This window comes from Entelurus aequoreus, linkage group LG02 (assembly GCF_033978785.1).
Source record: "Entelurus aequoreus isolate RoL-2023_Sb linkage group LG02, RoL_Eaeq_v1.1, whole genome shotgun sequence".
NCBI classification, from domain to species: domain Eukaryota; kingdom Metazoa; phylum Chordata; class Actinopteri; order Syngnathiformes; family Syngnathidae; genus Entelurus; species Entelurus aequoreus.
Genome location: NC_084732.1, coordinates 5,743,511 through 5,766,718, shown reverse-complemented (window position 1 = coordinate 5,766,718; position 23,208 = coordinate 5,743,511). Strand labels below are relative to the sequence as shown.

Genomic DNA, 23,208 nt, shown 5'->3' with positions numbered 1-23,208 from the left:
ACTTCCTGGACTTACTTTTTTTTTTTTTTGCGACCTCATGTTCTGTGATATTTAAATGTTCGGTGTAAAAAGTGCTTACATGGGAGTAAAAGGGAAAATAATATAAACATGAACAAGGGGTACATTTAAAAAAACAAAAATCAGGGCGTATTATCGCCACATTTTTAACTTTCACTCTTCTGTCATTGCAATTATTGACGCACGGGGGCGCCATTGACTCCCATCGTTAAAGGTCTTAATTTATTTTTAATAACTTAGATGTATATCTAGTTATCTTGCTTTTCACCCCACTCGAAACGTTCAAAAAAACTACACTTACCGACCTTGATATAAGACATTTCCACATACTAAACATCAGCATTATCAATACGTAAATGCCATTTAAAACCCCAAAAGTTAACGTCACAACACATGACTCCCGTGTCCGCCGATCTTCAAAATAAAAGCCCAACATCGTGGCAGGAAATACCAAAATAAAGCCGTTATGTGTTCAAAAACAAATATGAAGTGAAGTGGGTTTTGCTGAAATTAACACATAAATATAAACATATATATATTCTCGTTATATGTTACGCTACTTGTTGTATGTAATTCCCAGAATCCTTTGCGTGCAGCCCACCAAATAGTGAAGTAAAGCTCGAAGACAGGCGGCTAAAATGTGTTGATATTTTTAAGGTGGCACTGCGTTGTCTGTGAATGTGATTGGATGTCATCAGTTGTTGTTGGTTAATTAAAGTGTGCCACCTTAAGACCGTGTGTTACCTCGGTGTGGCTGGGAATGTCCTTGGCCACAGTACGTTTCCACGGCAGATCACTCTTGTTTCTCTTCAGATCGCATAAATCTTTCGCCTTTTACTAAAGATTTCCGTGGGGAGGAACAACAAGAGTATAACGCAATTTTTTGATGCCCTGCGAAAGCGGGGCTTCTCTAACCTGGTCAAAATAATATCGAATATTGACACTGCGCATGTCAGTAACGTTGTGTAGTTGTGATAATAGGCAGAGTATCGACACTTTGTATCGCCAGTCCAGATTGTAAATGCTTGATAAACAATGTGTGATACCACTCATTTTCTATACGATACTAAGAAAGATTCAGGCTGATTTTGGCGATAATTATTGCAAAAATACCTGTCTGCTAAAATTAAAGAAGTTGAGTCTTTTCAAACAATAACGTATCTATCTGGAAAAAAAAACACAATAGTTAAATTGTAAGAAAAAAATAGCAAAAAAATTGTAGTTTAAAGACAAAAAGCTGACATTTTAAAACTAATGTACGTAGTAATTTTAGCACCAAGATGTGTCTTTAAATGTATATAATATTTGTTTTTAGCATTTAAAAAAAAAAAAAAAAAGTTTAGACAGCCCTGATCTGAAATATTAGAAGCGCTTGTTAATTCAAAAAAATAAAACAATACTAACTTGTGAATTCATTAAAAAAATCACAACAACCACAATAAACAATGCTAAATATTTAACTTAATATTAATATTTTCGTTGAGGTATATTTTTTGACACACTAGGTTATGCAGTTACAGCATAGAAAATAAATAATGATATATATATATATATATATATATATATATATATATATATATATATATATATATATATATATATATATATATATATATATATATATATATATATATATATATATATATATATATAAAATGGCCCCCAAATACTTTTAAGTATGTGGCCTTTGGTGGAAAACATTTAGACAGCCCTGATCTGAAATATTGGAAGCGCTTAAAATAAAAATAAAATATACCGAAAATATAAACCATGTTTAGTTAGTTAATTCAAAAAAATTAAACAATACTAACTTATGAATTCATTTTTAATATTTTATATTTAACTGAATATGAATTATATTTTCGTAGAGGTATACTTTTTGACACACTAGGTTATGCACCCAAACAATAGTAATATTATTATTAATTTTATTTTATTCTTACATCGGACAAAAACAACGGTAAATGTTAAGAAAAAAGAGCAAAAAAATCGGTATGTAATGAGAAAATGCGGAAATGTTTTAACTAATAATGAGTAATAATCGACTTAGTCACCTATTATACAAAAAAATATATCAATATGGCCCTTTTGTGGAAAAAGTTTGGTGGAAAACATTTTTTGTTTTTATTTCTTTGTTATATTCCAACATGTTTATTAGTCAGTCACTGTGAAAATGACAATATATTTTACAGTCAAAAACTGACAGCTCAGTTGCTAGAATTTTACTGTAAAAAAAAACTATAGTACTGTTGTTTTAATTGACAGTAATATGCTGTAAAAAAAACACAGTGAATTGTATAATACAATTGTGGCGACTGAGCTGCCAGTTATTTTTTACTGCAAAATCTAAATACATTTTTTTACAGGTTATGTACAAAAAAAAATACACCGGGTAACATTAAAATGCATAGGCAATTGTATAATTTAATGTGATGAATCCATATAAATGTATAATTATAAAGTATTCAAGGTTACCTAACAGCGATGTGGCTCCCAGAGAAAAAGAGTAATGTTTTTTTTTTAAAAGCTAAAAGAATATATTTAAAAACAAAACTTGAGTAATAGGTGACTAAGTATATTGCTAATATTAGTTTAAAATGTCGGCTTTTTCTCATTAAATTCCAATTGTTTTACTGTTGTTGTTTTTTAAATAGATATGTTGTTTGATTATACACATTTATTGACATTTTAGCAGGCACGTTACAAAGTATATGTGTCGGATCGGTATCGCCGATACCAAGTAAGTATCGCACATCACTAGGTATTTAAGCGTGTCAATTTCCGACTGGTGATACATAATGTCGATTGCCTCGCTTCTGCCACAGTGGTCACCATCGATATTGTTTTTGACAAAGTAGAGAAGCCCCGCTTTCGCAGGGTATCAAAAAATTGCGTTATACTCTTGTTGTTCCTCCCCACGGAAATCTTTAGTAAAAGGCGAAAGATTTATGCGATCTGAAGAGAAACAAGAGTGATCTGCCGTGGAAACGTACTGTGGCCAAGGACATTCCCAGCCACACCGAGGTAACACACGGTCTTAAGGTGGCACACTTTAATTAACCAACAACAACTGATGACATCCAATCACATTCACAGACAACGCAGTGCCACCTTAAAAATATCAACACATTTTAAATGTTTGAATTTATTTTGTAAAATGTGGATTTGTTTTTAACACACGCGACTTCCTGTAACTTAGACTTAGTATATCTAGTTAGCTTGCTTTTCACCCCGCTCGAAACGTTCAAAAAACTACACTTACCGACCTTGATATAAGACATTGCCATTAATAAACATCAGCATTGTCAATACGTCAAAGTTAACTTCACAACACGTCGATGTGCCTCTTCCGTCAACAACAGGATGTCCAACTATCTTCAAAATAAAAGTTCAACATCATGAGAGGAAATACCAAAATAAAGCCGTTATGTGTTAAAAAACAAATATGAAGTGAAGCCAAAACAGATTATTTATTCTCGTTGTATGTTACACTACTTGTTATATAGAACGTCTATTTGAAATGACAGCGTGTTGTATAGCACCCCCCAACTATAACTTCATTGATATATGTAGATCGGGGAAAAGAGGTGGAGGGGTTGCTGCTATATTAAAAACATGTTTCAGGGGAAACAGATGTCACTCGGTGAGTTTACATCATTTGAATACCTGTGTGCTGTGTTGAAATGCTCTCCCAAAATTCTCTTGTTAATTATCTACAGGCCACCTAAATATTCTGCAAATTTTTTTGATGATTTTACTGAACTATTGTCTAGCATCTCCACTGACTTTGACTGCCTGGTTATAACTGGTGATTTTAATTTTCATATTGACGATTTAAATGACAAGGGCGCAAAATAACTTTTTACTATTTTAGACACATTTGAACTGTCTCAACATGTGAAAGAGGCTACACATTATAAGGGACACACCCTGGACCTGATTATCACAAAAGGTCTCAATGTTTCTGATGTTCTTGTGATTGATCCTTCATTGTCTGATCATTTCTGTGTTTTCTTTAATATTTCTGTAATTCCGGACACACAAACAGAATCAAAGAATGTCAAAAAGCGGTACATAAATGAACATGCTAATGTCCTCTTTAAAAACGCCATCTCCTCATACTACCACCTCTAAACCCATGTCATGCTGATGATCTTGTAAGCAACTTTAATTCCAAAATTGTGAATATCATAGATATCATTGCACCTGTTACAGTTAAAACGATTTCTGGCAAGCAAAAGGCACCCTGGAGAAAATCTGCTGCTGTAACAGCCCAGAGAAGAGAGTGCAGGAAGGCTGAACGAATCTGGCGGAATACAAAACTTCATATTCACCATGACATCTATAAAGAGAGCCTCCAGGCCTACAATTTAGTCTTAAAAAGTGCTAGAGAAACATTCTTCTCCAATATCATAAACAGCAACACAAATAAGGCCAAAACCCTATTCACAATCGTTGACAGACTGACTAAACCCCCAACACAAATACCAGCCGAACTCCATTCCACGCAGAAATGCAATGACTTTGCATTCTTTTATACTGATAAAATTGAAGGCATCAGACGCACCATCAATATCTCAAGTAAAAAAGTTGGATCACCACCCCATTTAGGCAAAAGTAACACAGCAATGATGGCAAGCTTTAATGCCATAGACTCTAAAACTCTAGTGGAAACGGTGACAGCTCTAAAGTCATCCACCTGCTGCCTTGATGTTTTACCTACCAACTTCTTTAAGAATGTTTTTGACTGCCTATCAACAGACATCTTGCAAATAGTTAATAATTCTATTAAATCGGGCAATTTCCCGAAGGCTTTCAAAACTGCAGTCATTAAACCTCTTCTAAAAAAGCAGAGCCTAGATGCCTCTGTTATCAACAACTACAGACCAATTTCAAATCTACCATTCATAAGTAAAATAATTGAGAAAGTTGTCCTCCAACAACTAAATCACTTCTTGGCTTCTACTGGCTGCCACAACAACTTCCAGTCAGGATTTCGACCTCTTCATAGCACAGAGACGGCCCTTCTTAAAGTTATAAATGACATCCGTCTAAACACAGACTCTGGCAAAACTTCAGTATTAATGCTTTTGGACCTCAGTGCTGCATTTGACACTGTCGACCACTCAATACTTTTGGACAGGTTGGAAAACTGGGTGGGGATCTCAGGCACAGTTTTAAGCTGGTTCAAGTCATATCTACAAGATAGGAACTATTTTGTTTCCATTGGTGACTTTGTATCAGAACCAACCAACGTAACGTGTGGAGTCCCCCAAGGTTCAATCTTGGGGCCGACTTTATTTAACATCTATATGCTCCCACTAGGACAAATCATGCAAAATAATAACATTGACCATCATTGCTATGCCGATGACACCCAAATCTATGTAGCGCTATCACCAAATGACTATCGCCCCATAGATCTTCTGTGCCAGTGCATTGAGCAAGTCAAACACTGGATGTGCCAAAATTTCCTACAACTAAATGAAGATAAAACTGAGATAATTGTTTTTGGTGCTAAAAAAGAAAGGTTTAAAGTCATCCAACACCTTCAATCACTGTCCCTGAAAACCTCAAATAAAGCCAGAAATCTTGGGGTTATTTTAGATTCTGATTTACATTTCGACAGTCACATCAAATCAGTAACAAAATCGGCCTACTATCACCTCAAAAATGTAAAAAGACTTAGAGGGCTCATGTCAGCTCAAGACTTAGAAAAACTTGTACATGCCTTTATTACCAGTAGGCTAGACTATTGTAATGGTCTCCTTGCAGGTCTTCCCAAAAAAACTGTCAGGCAGCTACAGCTTGTTCAGAACGCTGCTGCTAGAGTTCTAACAAAGACCAAAAAATGTGAGCACATTACACCAATTCTTAAATCCTTACATTGGCTCCCTGTACATCAGAGAATAGATTTCAAAATCCTCCTGCTCACATATAAATCACTACATGGTCTAGGGCCCAAGTATATCACTGATATGCTCCCACTATATATGCCCTCTAGATCACTAAGATCTTCTGAGACCAATCTGTTAGCGGTTCCCAGAGTAAACTCAAATCAAGGGAGATCATCATTCAGTCACTATGCAACACATAGCTGGAATAAACTTCCTGAAGATGTCAGACTCTCCCCAACTCTCACTACTTTTAAAACTAGACTGAAGACTTTTATGTTCACCTTAGCTTTCAGCTAAATCTTTTAATCTTTTAACTTTTAACGTCTGCACTGTTTTTATTTTTATTGTCTGCATTTTAATTTTGCTTTTATTTTCTTTCATTTCACTTTGTTGTCTGTGAAGCACTTTGAGTCTGCCTTGTGTATGAAAAGCGCTATACAAATAAAGTTGCCTTGCCTTGCCTTGCCTTGTATGGCATTCCCAGAATCCTTTGCGTGCAGCCCACCAAATAGTGAAGTAAAGCTCGAAGACAGGCGGCTAAAATGTGTTGATATTTTTAAGGTGGCACTGCGTTGTCTGTGAATGTGATTGGATGTCATCAGTTGTTGTTGGTTAATTAAAGTGTGCCACCTTAAGACCGTGTGTTACCTCGGTGTGGCTGGGAATGTCCTTGGCCACAGTACGTTTCCACGGCAGATCACTCTTGTTTCTCTTCAGATCGCATAAATCTTTCGCCTTTTACTAAAGATTTCCGTGGGGAGGAACAACAAGAGTATAACGCAATTTTTTTGATGCCCTGCGAAAGCGGGACTTCTCTACTTTGTCAAAAACAATATCGATAACGGCCACTGTGACAGAAGCGACGCAATCGACATAATGTATCACCAGTCGGAATTTGACATGTTTAAACTAGTGATGTGCGATACTTACTTGGTATCGGCGATACCGATCCGACACATATACTTTGTAACGTGCCTGCTAAAATGTCAATACATGTGTATAATCAAACAACAACAGTAAAACAATTGGAATTTAATGAGAAAAAGCCGACATTTTAAAATAATATTAGCAATATACTTAGTCACCTATTACACAAGTTTTGTTTTTAAATATATTCTTTTAGCTTTTTAAAAAAAACATTACTCTTTTCACTGGGGGCCACATCGCTGTTATGTAACCTTGAATACTTTATAATTATACATTTATATGGATTCATCACATTAAATTATACAATTGCCTATGAATTGTAATGTTATCCGGTGTATAATTTGTACATAACCTGTAAAAAAATGATTTAGATTTTGCAGTAAAAATAACTGGCAGCTCAGTCGCCACAATTTTATTATACAATTCACTGTTTTTTTTTTTTTTACAGCGTATTACTGTCAATTAAAACAACGGTACTATAGTTGTTGTTTTTTACAGTAAAAGTCTAGCAACTGAGCTGTCAGTTTTTTACTGTAAAATATATTGTCATTTTCACAGTGACTGACTAATAAACATGTTGGAATATAACAAAGAAATAAAAACAACAAATGTTTTCCACCAAATTTTTTCCACAAAAGGGCCATATTGATGTATTTTTTAGTATAATAGGTGACTAAGTAAATTATTATTCATTATTAGTTAAAACATTTCCGCATTTTCTCATTAAATACAGATTTTTTTGCTCTTTTTTCTTAACATTTACCGTTGTTTTTGTCCGATGTAAGAATAAAATAAAATTAATAATAATATTACGATTGTTTAAGTGCATAACCTAGTGTGTCAAAAAGTATACCTCTACGAAAATATTCATATTCAGTTAAATATTTAGCATTGTTTATTGTGTTTTAAAAAAAAATGAATTCATAAGTTAGTATTGTTTAATTTTTTTGAATGAACTAACTAAACATGGTTTATATTTTCGGTATATTTTATTTTTATTTTAAGCGCTTCTAATATTTCAGATCAGGGCTGTCTAAATGTTTTCCACCAAAGGCCACATACTGAAAAGTATTTGGAGGTCATTTTGTTATATATATATATATATATATATATATATATATATATATATATATATATATATATATATATATATATATATATATATATATATATATATATATATATATTAGGGCTGCAACAACTAATCGATTATAAAAATAGTTGCCGATTAATTTAGTCATCGATTCGTTGGATCTATGCTATGCGCATGCGCAGATGCTTTAAAAAAAAATAAAATTATTTTTTTTTTAAATAAAAAAATAAATAAACCTTTATTTATAAACTGCAACATGTACAAACAGCAGAGAAACAATAATCAAAATAAGTATGGTGCCAGTATGATGGTTTTCTTCAATAAAATACTGGAAAGGATAGAAATGTAGTTTGTCTCTTTTATCCGATTATTAATCGATTAATCGAAGTAATAATCGACAGATTAATCGATTATCAAATTAATCGTTAGTTGCAGCTCTAATATATATATATATATATATATATATACATATATATATATATATATATATATATATATATATATATATATATATATATATATATATATATATATATATATATATATATATACATAATTATTTATTTTCTATGCTGTAACTGCATAACCTAGTGTGTCAAAAAATATACCTCTATGAAAATATTAATATTCAGTTAAATATTTAGCATTGTTTATTGTGGTTGTTGTGATATTTTTTTTTAATGAATTCATAAGTTAGTATTGTTTTATTTTTTTGAATTAACAAGCACTTCTAATATTTCAGATCAGGGCTGTCTAAACTTTTTTGGGGCATTTTATTATATATATATTTTTTTCAATGCTAAAAACAAATATTATATACATTTAAGGACACAACTTTGTGCTAAAATTACTACGTATATATTATATTTTTTTCTTACAATTTAACTATTGTGTTGTTGTTTTTCCAGATAGATACGTTATTGTTTGAAAAGACTCAACTTCTTTAATTTTAGCAGACAGGTATATCTGCACTAAATTATCGCCGATATCAGCCTGAATCTTTCTTAGTATCGTATAGAAAATGAGTGGTATCACACATAGTTTATCAAGCATTTAAAATCTGGACTGGCGATACAAAGTGTCGATACTCTGCCTATTATCACAACTACACAACGTTACTGACATGCGCAGTGTCAATATTCGATATTATTTTGACAAAGTAGAGAAGCCCCGCTTTCGCAGGGCATCAAAAAATTGAGTTATACTCTTGTTGTTCCTCCCCACGGAAATCTTTAGTAAAAGGCGAAAGATTTATGCGATCTGAAGAGAAACAAGAGTGATCTGCCGTGGAAACGTACTGTGGCCAAGGACATTCCCAGCCACACCGAGGTAACACACGGTCTTAAGGTGGCACACTTTAATTAACCAACAACAACTGATGACATCCAATCACATTCACAGACAACGCAGTGCCACCTTAAAAATATCAACACATTTGAGCCGCCTGTCTTCGAGCTTTACTTCACTATTTGGTGGGCTGCACGCAAAGGATTCTGGGAAGTACATACAACACGCTGTCATTTCAAATAGACGCGTTATGTAGCAAGTAGTGTAACAAATAACGAGAACATATATATATATATATTTATATTTATGTGTGAATTTCAACAAAATCCACATCTTGTAATCGGTTTTGGCTTGGCTTTATATTCATTTTTGAACACAAAACGGCTTTATTTTGGTATTTCCTGCCACTTTTATTTTGAAGATCCGCAGACATCCCGTTGTTGACACGACACTGAGAGGTACATCTACGGGTTTAAATGGCATTTACTTATTGATAATGCTTAAATGTCTAACGCCAAGGTCGGTAAGTGTATTTTTTATGACGTTTTGAGTGGAGTGAAAAGCAAGTTAAGTACCAAGCGAGCTATCACTACTCGATCACGCATGCCCGGAAGCTACGTCACTTCCTGGACTTACTTTTTTTTTTTTTCCCACAGCGACATCGTGTTCTGTGATGTTTTAATGTTTTGTTTAAAAACAAATAGCTTACTTATGAATAAAATGGAACACGAATATAAACATTACAAACGGGTAGACTTTAAAACAAATAAATCAGGGAGTATTACCGCCACATTTCTCACAACTTTCACTCTTCTGTCATTGCAATTAATGACGCACGGAGTTTGTTAAAAAAAAAAAAAATTATTAAAAAAAAAAACGAGGCACTTAACTGTATCTTAAATCTATGTCTGCGGCCTGACAAAAAGTAGATTTTTAAATGATGTAAATAAATAAATAAAAATATTGATTTCTTTCCCATTTAATGCCACCACGTTTATCTTTTCCTGGTGTGTGCGCACGCATGCGCACGCCAATCCGTCGTTCTGCTCGGTGTACTAAAAGTGCATCTTTATTGTTATAGTGTATGTAAAAAAAAAACAAAAAACGGGTAATAAAAAAAAATACATAGGCAATTGTATAATATCATGAGATGAATCCTTATATAAATGTATATTTATAAATTATTCACGGTTACAAACGGCCCTCAGAGGGCAGTCATTACAGCGATGTGGCCCCCAGTGAAAAAGAGTTTGACAGTAATATTAAAAACAGCTGGGTTCTTGCATCGACAAAACAAAAAGCTCTTAAAAATTTGGGTAAATCAAAAATGTTTCTAGTAAAAATGTATAATTGTGATGGCTAGAATGCTGACTAGAAATATGAACAGATTTAGCCTTCAACCTCAGCGAACTAAAGCACCTTGCACTGTAATATTCAAAACCAACCGGCTTCTTGCTTTGATAGAACAAAAATCGTTTTGAGTTTGAAGTAGAGTGACTGAGGTAGGTGTTGTTGCGGAAGGAGCGCCGACTAGAAACTTACTGATTTGACCTCGAAGACGTAGGCCTTCTCGGAAACAACTGGATTCAAGAACAATCATCTTTTAAATATTTAAGTAGATTGAATGTTAGAAGTAAAAATTAATTAATAATTGTGATGGCTAGAATGCTGACTAGAAATTTGCACTGATTTGAACAGTGACCTTAAAAACCTGGATTTTCTTGGACTGTAATATTAAAAACCAACTGGGTTCCTACTTTGCCAGAACAATAATCTCTTAAAAATGTAAGTAGATTTAAAGTTTGACGGATTGATAACTAATTGTGATGGCTAAAATGCTGACTAGAAACGTGAACCGATTTGACTTGACCCAAAGCAGCTTGCACTGTAGTATTAAAAACCAACCGCGTTCTTGCTTTGATAGCACAAAAATCGTTTTGAGTTTGAAGTAGGGCGACGGATGTAGGTATTGTGGCGGAAAGAGCGCCGACTAGAAACTTACTGATTTGACCTCGAAGACGTAGGCCTTATCGGAAAAAACTGGATTCAAGAACAATCATCTTTTAAAAATTGAAGTAGATTGGATGTTAGAAGTAAAAATTAATTAATAATTGTGATGGCTAGAATGCTGACTAGAAGTATCTACTGATTTGACCAGTGACCTTAACAGCCTGGATTTTCTTGGACTGTAATATTAAAAACCAACTGGGTTCCTACTTTGCCAGAAAAATAATCTCTTAAAAATGTAAGTAGATTTAATGTTTGACGGATTGATAACTAATTGTGATGGCTAAAATGCTGCCTAGAAACATAAAACAATTGACTTACGCCCTCATCGACCCAAAGCACCTTGCACTGTAATATTAAAAAACAATCGCGTTCTTGCTTTGATAGAACAAAAATCGTTTTGAGTTTGAAGTAGAGTGACTGATGTAGGTGTTGTGGCGGAAAGAGCGCCGACTAGAAACTTACTGATTTGACCTCGAAGACGTAGGCCTTCTTGGAAACAACTGGATTCAAGAACAATCATCTTTTAAAAATTGAAGTAGATTGAATGTTGGAAGTAAAAATCTATTAATAATTGTGATGGCTAGAATGCTGACTAGAAGTATCTACTGATTTGACCTGTGACCTTAACAACCTGGATTTTCTTGGACTGTAGTATTAAAAACCAACTGGGTTCCGACTTTGCCAGAACAATAACCTCTTAAAAATGTAAGTAGATTTAATGTTTGACAGATTGATAACAAATTGTGATGGCTAAAATGCTGACTAGAAACATGAAACGATTTGATTTACAGCCTCATCGACACAAAGCACCTTGCACTGTAGTATTAAAAACCAAACGCGTTCTTGCTTTGATAGAACAAAAATAATTTTGAGTTTGAAGTAGAGCGACTGATGTAGGTGTTGTGGCGGAAAGAGCGCCGACTAGAAACTTACTGTTTTGACCTCGAAGATTTAGGCCTTCTCGGAAACAACTGGATTCAAGAACAATAATCTTTGACAAATTGAAGTAGATTTAATGTTAGAAGTAAAAATCTATTAATAATTGTGATGGCTAGAATGCTGACTAGAAGTATCTACTGATTTGACCAGTGACCTTAACAACCTGGATTTTCTTGGACTGTAGTATTAAAAACCAACTGGGTTCCGACTTTGCCAGAACAATAATCTCTTAAAAATGTAAGTAGATTTAAAGTTTGATGGATTGATAACTAATTGTGATGGCTAAAATGCTGACTAGAAACATGAACCGATTTGACTTGACCCAAAGCACCTTGCACTGTAGTATTAAAAACCAACCGCGTTCTTGCTTTGATAGAACAAAAATCGTTTTGAGTTTGAAGTAGAGCGACTGAGGTAGGTGGTGTGGCGGAAAGAGCGCCGACTAGAAACTTACTGATTTGACCTCGAAGACGTAGGCCTTCTTGGGAACAACTGGATTCAAGAACAATCATCTTTTAAAAATTGAAGTAGATTGGATGTTAGAAGTAAAAATTAATTAATAATTGTGATGGCTAGAATGCTGACTAGAAATATGCACTGATTTGACCAGTGACCTTAAAAACCTGGATTTTCTTGGACTGTAATATTAAAAACCAACTGGGTTACTACTTTGCCAGAAAAATAATCTCTCAAAAATGTAAGTAGATTTAAAGTTTGACGGATTGATAACTAATTGTGATGGCTAAAATGCTGCCTAGAAACATAAAACAATTGACTTACGCCCTCATCGACCCAAGGCACCTTGCACTGTAATATTAAAAAACAATCGCGTTCTTGCTTTGATGGAACAAAAATCATTTCGAGTTTGAAGTAGAGCGACTGAGGTAGGTATTGTGGCGGAAAGAGCGCCGACTAGAAACTTACTGATTTGACCTCGAAGACGAAGGCCGTCTTGGAAACAACTGGATTCAAGAACAATCATCTTTTAAAAATGTAAGTAGATTGAATGTTAGAAGTAAAAATCTATTAATAATTGTGATGGCTAGAATGCTGACTAGAAGTATCTACTGATTTGACCAGTGACCTTAACAACCTGGATTTTCTTGGACTGTAGTATTAAAAACCAACTGGGTTCCGACTTTGCCAGAACAATAACCTCTTAAAAATGTAAGTAGATTTAAAGTTTGACGGATTGATAACTAATTGTGATGGCTAAAATGCTGACTAGAAACATGAAACGATTTGATTTACAGCCTCATCGACCCAAAGTACCTTGCACTGTAATATTAAAAACCAACCGCGTTCTTGCTTTGATAGAACAAAAATCATTTTGAGTTTGAAGTAGAGCGACGGATGTAGGTGTTGTGGCGGAAAGAGCGCCGACTAGAAACTTACTGCTTTGACCTTGAAGACTTAGGCCTTCTCGGAAACAACTGGATTCAAGGACAATAATCTTTGAAAAATTGAAGTAGATTTAATGTTAGAAGTAAAAATCTATTAATAATTGTGATGGCTAGAATGCTGACTAGAAGTATCTACTGATTTGACCTGTGACCTTAACAACCTGGATTTTCTTGGACTGTAGTATTAAAAAACAACTGGGTTCTGACTTTGCCAGAACAATAATCTCTTAAAAATGTAAGTAGATTTAAAGTTTGACGGATTGATAACTAATTGTGATGGCTAAAATGCTGACTAGAAACATGAACCGATTTGACTTGACCCAAAGCAGCTTGCACTGTAATATTAAAAACCAACCGCGTTCTTGCTTTGATAGAACAAAAATCGTTTTGAGTTTGAAGTAGAGCGACGGATGTAGGTATTGTGGCGGAAAGAGCGCCGACTAGAAACTTACTGATTTGACCTCGAAGACTTACGCCTTCTCGGAAACAACTGGATTCAAGAACAATCATCTTTTAAAAATTGAAGTAGATTGGATGTTAGAAGTAAAAATTAATTAATAATTGTGATGGCTAGAATGCTGACTAGACATATGCACTGATTTGACCAGTGACCTTAAAAACCTGGATTTTCTTGGACTGTAATAATAAAAACCAACTGGGTTCCTACTTTGCCAGAACAATAACCTCTTAAAAATGTAAGTAGATTTAAAGTTTGACGGATTGATAACTAATTGTGATGGCTAAAATGCTGACTAGAAACATGAAACTATTTGACTTATGCCCTCATCGACCCAAAGTACCTTGCACTGTAATATTAAAAACCAACCGCGTTCTTGCTTTGATAGAACAAAAATCATTTTAAGTTTGAAGTAGAGCCACCGAGGTAGGTATTGTGGCGGAAAGAGCGCCGACTAGAAAGTGACTGATTTGACCTTGAAGATTTAGGCCTTCTTGAAAACAACTGGATTCAAGAACAATAATCTTTAAAAAAAATTAAGTAGATTTGATGTTTGAAGTAAAAATTAATTAATAATTGTGGTGGCTAGAATGCTGACTAGAAATATGTACTGGATTGGCAAATGACATTAACAACCTGGATTTTCTTGGACTGTAGTATTAAAAACCAACTGTGTTCCTACTTTGCCAGAACAATAATCTATTAAAAATATAAGCAGATTTTATGTTTGACAGATTGATAACTAGTTGTGATGGCTAAAATGCTGACTAGAAACATGAACCGACATTGACCCAAAGCACCTTGCACTGTAATATTAAAAAACAACTGCGTTCTTGCTTTGACGGAGCGAAAATCCTTTAAAGTTGGAAGTAGAGCGATTGAGATGACAATCGTGATGGCCAGAGTGCTGAATAGAAACATGCAACATTATTCTGACATCATTCGGAAACAATGTTATTCAAAACACATTGTGTTCTTGCTTTGACAGAACAAAGATCATTTGACGTTGGAAGCTGATCGGTTGCGAATGGTGACGGCTCGAGCGCGGATGAGAAACAGAAGTGACCTTTTTCCCGAGCTACCTTGTCACACAATGAACATATAAAAATCAAAACAAAGTTCCGTTGTACTTGTGCAATGACAATAAAGACCTACCTACCTACCTACCATATAAGGTAAAAACAATACCTTATCGTTAGAGGCAGTTAAGACAGGTAGAGTGCGGACTAGAAATCACTCCTTCAACTTTGGACCTCGGCTACCGTGGCCTTACTTTGAGTGGTCGCAGGCGGTCGGGCTGCTTCCAGCGGAGGTAGATCTGTCCCGCGATGGACAAGCCCATGAAGAACCAGTAGCTGAAGCTGTAGTAGTTGATGAGCTGGAAGACGTCCTCCACGGCCAAGTAGATCAGCGCCATGACGCACTGGGCAGAAGACGGAGGTCAATGCTTGTAGTGAAACAGGGTGTAGTGCCCACCAACAGACAGAAAACAAGCGGTACATCCTATCTCACTTGCTCTGCTGGAGGCCCCCAAGGCTCAGTATTGGGGCCAATGTTATTCAGTCTGTATGTAAAAGGTCGGCAACACAGTAAGCATACAGGTCTGTATTCAATCGCTAAAACAAAAGTAGCTGCAATTCTCTGTCTACAGGTCTGTATTCAATCGCTAAAACAAAAGTAGCTGCAATTCTCTGCCTACAGGTCTGTATTCAATCGCTAAAACAAAAGTAGCTGCAATTCTCTGCCTACAGGTCTGTATTCAATCGCTAAAACAAAAGTAGCTGCAATTCTCTGCCTACAGGTCTGTATTCAATCGCTAAAACAAAAGTAGCTGCAATTCTCTGCCTACAGGTCTGTATTCAATCGCTAAAACAAAAGTAGCTGCAATTCTCTGCCTACAGGTCTGTATTCAATCGCTAAAACAAAAGTAGCTGCAATTCTCTGCCTACAGGTCTGTATTCAATCGCTAAAACATAAGTAGCTGCAATTCTCTGCCTACAGGTCTGTATTCAATCGCTAAAACAAAAGTAGCTGCAATTCTCTGCCTACAGGTCTGTATTCAATCGCTAAAACAAAAGTAGCTGCAATTCTCTGCCTACAGGTCTGTATTCAATCGCTAAAACAAAAGTAGCTGCAATTCTCTGCCTACAGGTCTGTATTCAATCGCTAAAACAAAAGTAGCTGCAATTCTCTGCCTACAGGTCTGTATTCAATCGCTAAAACAAAAGTAGCTGCAATTCTCTGCCTTCAGGTCTGTATTCAATCGCTAAAACAAAAGTAGCTGCAATTCTCTGCCTACAGGTCTGTATTCAATCGCTAAAACAAAAGTAGCTGCAATTCTCTGCCTACAGGTCTGTATTCAATCGCTAAAACAAAAGTAGCTGCAATACTCTGCGGAGCCATGGTCCAAGTATCTCTCTGTCTCACAAGTTGGCAGCAAATCTTAATAGCCATGGTTTTTAGCATAGCACGTTAGCATGCTAGCATAGGACGTTAGCATGCCGAGATAGGAGACGTTAGCATTGGGGGGGAAAAGGCAGATTGTGTTCCTACGTTGAAGATGAGAGCAGGAACGGGCGTGAACCTCCGCATGTGGATCATGGACAAGGCGTCGGGGAGGTGTCCCTCGCGGGAACCCACGAAGAACAACCTGGACACGGCACAACATGGAGGACGTGACTCGGCACAACATGGAGGACGTGACTCGGCACAACATGGAGGACGTGACTCGGCACAACATGGAGGACGTGACACGGCACAACATGGAGGACATGACACAGCATAACATGGAGGACGTGACTCGGCACAACATGGAGGACGTGACACGGCACAACATGGAGGACATGACACAGCATAACATGGAGGACGTGACTCGGCACAACATGGAGGACATGACACAGCATAACATGGAGGACGTGACTCGGCACAACATGGAGGACGTGACTCGGCACAACATGGAGGACGTGACACGGCACAACATGGAGGACATGACACAGCATAACATGGAGGACGTGACTCGGCACAACATGGAGGACATGACACAGCATAACATGGAGGACGTGACTCGGCACAACATGGAGGACGTGACACGGCACAACATGGAGGACGTGACTCGGCACAACATGGAGGACGTGACTCGGCACAACATGGAGGACGTGACTCGGCACAACATGGAGGACGTGACACGGCACAACATGGAGGACGTGACTCGGCACAACATGGAGGACGTGACTCGGCACAACATGGAGGACGTGACTCGGCACAACATGGAGGACGTGACACAGACCACTGGATAGCAAGAGCGTGCCATGCGTCCTCTACCTGGATGCGGCGATGATGGAGGCGTTGAGGCCGCCGTAGCAGGACAGCGCCACGGCGATGGGGATGGTCCAACTCATCACGCCCAGCGTGTGGTCGGCGAAGGTCTACACAGGACGCGGCCGTCAGCCATTTTAGCACAAGGAGCCACATCATTAGGTACACCTGCATCCTCTCATCCCATCAAAACTCCCTTTAGGATTATTATTAGTACTATTTTTATTTTTGTTAAACATATTTGTGTCCTAAATTAGGCATTTTCATGCATAAAATAAGAAATGAAAAAAAAAGGTCAATACTGCAGTAGTATTGGCTCACTAGGCGCACTGTTCAGTATTATTTGTGTAATATATAAAACATTTATATTATTAATATATATTATTTTTTAGCATTTTAAAATTTTTATTTTTATTTTTACATTTTAATGACTGATACACTCTAAAATCTCTAGATCAACTTTAGATCTGTTGATATAAAGTTTATTTTTGTTAAATGTAAAATACAAAAAATTAAAAACGCTAAAAAAATATCTAATAAATATAAATATATATTATTTGTAGCATGTTTTTAAAATATGAAAAAAATATATATATTATTAATATATATTATTTTTATCTTTTAAATTATTATTTTTTTAAAATTTTAATGACTGAGACATTTCCTTAAATCTCTAGATCAACTTTAAATCTGTTGATATACATTTTAAATTTTTATGCTCTTTTTAACCCTTTTTAAAGCAATAAAATAATTTTTTTTAAACTTTCAACCCTTAAAATAAAAAAAATCAACTTCAGATTTGGCATGTATTGCCAAAGAAAAGCTACAAATAATATATATTAATAAATATAAATATATATGTATTATTTTTCAGCATTTGTGAAATATATTAAAAATATTTACATTATTAATATATTATTTTTAGCATTTTTAAATGTATTTTATTTTTTTTACATTTTAATGACTGATACACTCTCTAAAATCTGTAGATCAACTTTAGATCTGTTGATATAGTTTTTATTTTTATGCTCTTTTTGTTAAATGTAAAATACAAAGCTAAAAATAATATATATTAATAATAAATATAAATATATATATATATATATGTATTATTTGTAGCATTTTTTTAACATATGAAAAAAAAAAATATTTTATTTTTTTTACCTTTTAATGACTGAGACACTTCCTTAAATCTTTAGATCATCTTTAAATCTGTTGATATAACGTTTTTATTTTTATGCTCTTTTTAACCTTTTTTTGGCAAAAGCAATAAAATATGCAACATTTCCCGGTTTGTTGTTTTTTTTAAAACTTTCAACCCCTTAAAATAAAAAAAATCAACTTCAGATCTATAGGTTTTTATTATTTTTTCAAATTTTGTTTGTGTTTTATGCAGTTTTATCATAGAAAACTTTGTTTTTATGGCAAACTAGGTAAGACCAGCGCACACTCGTTCAGTATCGTGGCCTCTGATTGGCCCAGCCTCAGGCAGCATTAAAAGAGTGCAAAGGGGACTATAGCAGAGTAATTTCATAATGTTAAATTAAACAGTCGTAAACCTGTTTAAGCTCTAGCTATAAAAATATAGTTTTTTTAGCTAATGCATTATTAAGTCCGGAACCAATTAACTGTGAAAAACTGGGGATTACTGTATTCCAGAATATTTATTACATGTTTATTCCTACCTCACGTACACATTCAGTCTTATTCACGGCTATTTATCATCAATAATTATGAATAAAAGCATTTATTACCAAACAGTTATTTATGTTGATGTTATATAACTGTCAAATTATGGAAGTGCGTAGAGAAACACTTAATTTTCCCAGAATGCTTTGCTTTACTTGAAGTATTCAAAATAGAGAATTGTTGTGTTTGATTTGAGTTTTTTTGAGTAATTAAGTCAGGGGTGTCCAAAAAAAACTACAAAAAATATATATTAATAATACATATGAATATATATATGTATTATTTTTTTAACATTTGTGTAATACATTAAAAATATTTATATTGTTAATATAAATTATTTTTAGCATTTAACATTTTTTTTTTTTTTTTTACATTTTAATGACTGATACACTCTCTAAAATCTCTAGATCAACTTTAGATCTGTTGATATAAAGTTTTTATTTTTATGCTCTTTTTGTTAAATGTAAAACACACACAAAAAAAGCTAAAAATAATATATATTAATAATAAATATAAATATATATATTATTTGTAGCATGTTTTTAATATATGAAAAAAAAATATTATTAATATATATTATTTTTAGCTTTTAAAAAAAAAATTATATATATATTTTTTCAACATTTTAATGACTGAGACCCTTCCTTAAATCTGTAGATCAACTTTAAATCTGTTGGTATAACGTTTTTATTTTTATGCTATTTTTAACTGTCTTAATGGCAAAAGCAATAAAATATGCAACATTTCCCGGTTTGTTTGTTTTTTTAAACTTTCAACCTCTTAAAATAAAACAAATAAATAAAAATATATGTATATTATTTTTTAGCATTTTTGTAACATATGAAAAATATTTATATTATTAATATATATTATTTTTAGCATTTTTAAAAAAATTTTTTACATTTTGATGACTGAGACCCTTAAATCTTTAGATCAACTTTAAATCTGTTGGTATAACATTTTTATTTTTATGCTATTTTTAACCGTTTTAATGGCAAAAGCAATAAAATATGTAACATTTCCCGGTTTCTTGTTTTTTTAAAACTTTCAACCCCTTAAAATAAAACAAATAAATAAAAATATATATGTATTATTTTTTAGCATTTTTGTAACATATGAAAAATATTTATATTATTAATATAATTATTTTTAGCATTTAACATTTTTTTAATTTTTTTTTTACATTTTGATGACTGAGACCCTTAAATCTTTAGATCAACTTTAGATCTGTTGATATACAGTTTTTATTTTTATGCTCTTTTTGTTAAATGTAAAATACAAAAAAAAAACTAAAAATAATATATATTAATAATAAATATAAATATATATATATGTATATATATATGTATTATTTGTAGCATGTTTTTAATATATGAAAAAAATATATTATTAATATATATTATTTTTAGCTTTTAAAAAAAAAATTATATATATTTTTTCAACATTTTAATGACTGAGACCCTTCCTTAAATCTCTAGATCAACTTTAAATCTGTTGGTATAACGTTTTTATTTTTATGCTATTTTTAACCGTCTTAATGGCAAAAGCAATAAAATATGCAACATTTCCCGGTTTGTTGTTTTTTTTAAACTTTCAACCCCTTAAAATAAAACAAATAAATACAAATATATATGTATTATTTTTTAGCATTTTTGTAATACATGAAAAATATTTATATTATTAATATATATTATTTTTAGCATTTAACTTTATTTATTTTATTTTTTTTTACATTTTGATGACTGAGACACTTCATTAAATCTCTAGATCAACTTTAAATCTGTTGATATAACGTTTTTATTTTTATGCTACTTTTAACCGTCTTAATGGCAAAAGCAATAAAATATGCAACATTTCCTGGTTTGTTGTTTTTTTTAAACTTTCAACCCCTTAAATTAAAACAAATAAATAAAAATATATATGAATTATTTTTTAGCATCTTTGTAACATATGAAAAATATTTATATTATTAATATATATTATTTTTAGCATTTTTTTTTTTACATTTTGATGACTGAGACACTTCCTTAAATCTTTAGATCAACTTTAGATCTGTTGATATAAAGTTTTTATTTTTATGCTCTTTTTGTTAAATGTAAAATACAAAAAAAAAGCTAAAAATAATATATATTAATAATAAATATAAATATATAAATATATATATATGTATTATTTGTAGCATGTTTTTAATATATGAAAAAAATATATTATTAATATATATTATTTTTAGCTTTAAAAAAAATAAAAAAAAAAAATATATATATTTTTTCAACATTTTAATGACTGAGACCCTTCTTTAAATCTCTAGATCAACTTTAAATCTGTTGGTATAACGTTTTTATTTTTATGCTATTTTTAACTGTCTTAATGGCAAAAGCAATAAAATATGCAACATTTCCCGGTTTGTTTGTTTTTTTAAACTTGCAACCCCTTAAAATAAAACAAATAAATAAAAATATATATGTATTATTTTTTAGCATTTTTTTAACATATGAAAAATATTTATATTATTAATATATATTATTTTTAGCATTTTTAAAAATTTTTTTTACATTTTGATGACTGAGACCCTTCCTTAAATCTCTAGATCAACTTTAAATCTGTTGGTATAACGTTTTTATTTTTATGCTACTTTTAACCATCTTAATGGCAAAAGCAATAAAATATGCAACATTTCCCGTTTTTTTATTTTTTTTAAACTTTCAACCCCTTAAAATAAAACAAATAAAATAAAAATATATATGTATTATTTTTTATCATTTTTGTAACATATGAAAAATATTTATATTATTAATATATATTGTTTTTATATGACTGAGACACTTACTTAAATCTTTAGATCAACTTTAGATCTGTTGGTATAACGTTTTTATTTTTATGCTATTTTTAACTGTCTTAATGGCAAAAGCAATAAAATATGCAACATTTCCCGGTTTGTTTGTTTTTTAAAACTTTCAACCCCTTAAAATAAAACAAATAAATAAAAATATATATGTATTATTTTTTTAGCATTTTTGTAATATATGAAAAATATTTATATTATTAATATATATTATTTTTAGCATTTAACCTTTTTTTTTTACATTTTGATGACTGAGACACTTCCTTAAATTTTTAGATCAACTTTAGATCTGTTGATATAAAGTTTTTATTTTTATGCTCTTTTTGTTAAATGTAAAATACACACACAAAAAAAAGCTAAAAATAATATATATTAATAATAAATATAAATATATATATATATGTATTATTTGTAGCATGTTTTAATATATGAAAAAAATATAGTATTAATATATATTATTTTTAGCTTTAAAAAAAAAAATTATATATATTTTTTCAACATTTTAATGACTGAGACACTTCCTTAAATCTCTAGATGAACTTTAAATCTGTTGGTATAACGTTTTTATTTTTATGCTATTTTTAACCGTTTTAATGGCAAAAGCAATAAAATATGCAACATTTCCTGTTTTTTTTTTTTTTTTTTAAACTTTCAACCCCTTAAATTAAAACAAATAAATACAAATATATATGTATTATTTTTTAGCATTTTTGTAATATATGAAAAATATTTATATTATTAATATATATTATTTTTAGCCTTTTTTATTTTATTTATTTTTTTACATTTTGATGACTGAGACCCTTCCTTAAATCTTTAGATCAACTTTAGATCTGTTGATATAAAGTTTTTATTTTTATGCTCTTTTTGTTAAATGTAAAATACACACACAAAAAAAGCTAAAAATAATATATATTAATAATAAATATTAATATATATATGTATTATTTGTAGCATGTTTTTAATATATGAAAAAATATATTATTAATATATATTATTTTTAGCTTTTACATTTTTGTTTTTTTACATTTTGATGACTGAGACACTTCCTTAAATCTTTAGATCAACTTTAGATTTGTGGATATAAAGTTTTTATTTTTATGCTCTTTTTGTTAAATGTAAAATACAAAAAAAAAAAAGCTAAAAATAATATATATTAATAATAAATATAAATATATATATATATATGTATTATTTGTAGCATGTTTTAATATATGAAAGAAATATAGTATTAATATATATTATTTTTAGCTTTAAAAAAAAAAATTATATATATTTTTTCAACATTTTAATGACTGAGACACTTCCTTAAATCTCTAGATCAACTTTAG

The 23,208-nt window shown here is 32.1% G+C and overlaps 1 protein-coding gene and 4 non-coding genes across 9 annotated transcripts in view; 2 read left to right on the top strand and 3 right to left on the bottom strand.

The window, feature by feature from the left end:
• slc7a6 (solute carrier family 7 member 6) overlaps positions 1 to 23,208 on the bottom strand; it is a 75,704-nt gene that overhangs the window by 26,626 nt on the left and 25,870 nt on the right. For all 5 annotated transcript variants that reach the window (XM_062020641.1, XM_062020647.1, XM_062020613.1 and 2 more), the window contains exons 6-8: positions 17,353 to 17,456; positions 16,585 to 16,681; positions 15,305 to 15,454 (exon numbers count right to left, since the gene is read on the bottom strand). In XM_062020641.1, the coding sequence (XP_061876625.1) occupies positions 15,305 to 15,454; positions 16,585 to 16,681; positions 17,353 to 17,456 (351 nt within the window). The remainder of the gene's footprint in view (positions 1 to 15,304; positions 15,455 to 16,584; positions 16,682 to 17,352; positions 17,457 to 23,208) is intronic.
• LOC133642800 (U5 spliceosomal RNA) lies at positions 812 to 925 on the top strand. Its single transcript, XR_009824605.1, has one exon. It is a non-coding gene; the product is annotated as a U5 spliceosomal RNA (small nuclear RNA).
• Positions 2,880 to 2,993, bottom strand: LOC133642708 (U5 spliceosomal RNA). Its single transcript, XR_009824587.1, has one exon. It is a non-coding gene; the product is annotated as a U5 spliceosomal RNA (small nuclear RNA).
• LOC133642702 (U5 spliceosomal RNA) lies at positions 6,613 to 6,727 on the top strand. Its single transcript, XR_009824586.1, has one exon. It is a non-coding gene; the product is annotated as a U5 spliceosomal RNA (small nuclear RNA).
• Positions 9,102 to 9,215, bottom strand: LOC133642794 (U5 spliceosomal RNA). The gene has a single exon (XR_009824604.1). It is a non-coding gene; the product is annotated as a U5 spliceosomal RNA (small nuclear RNA).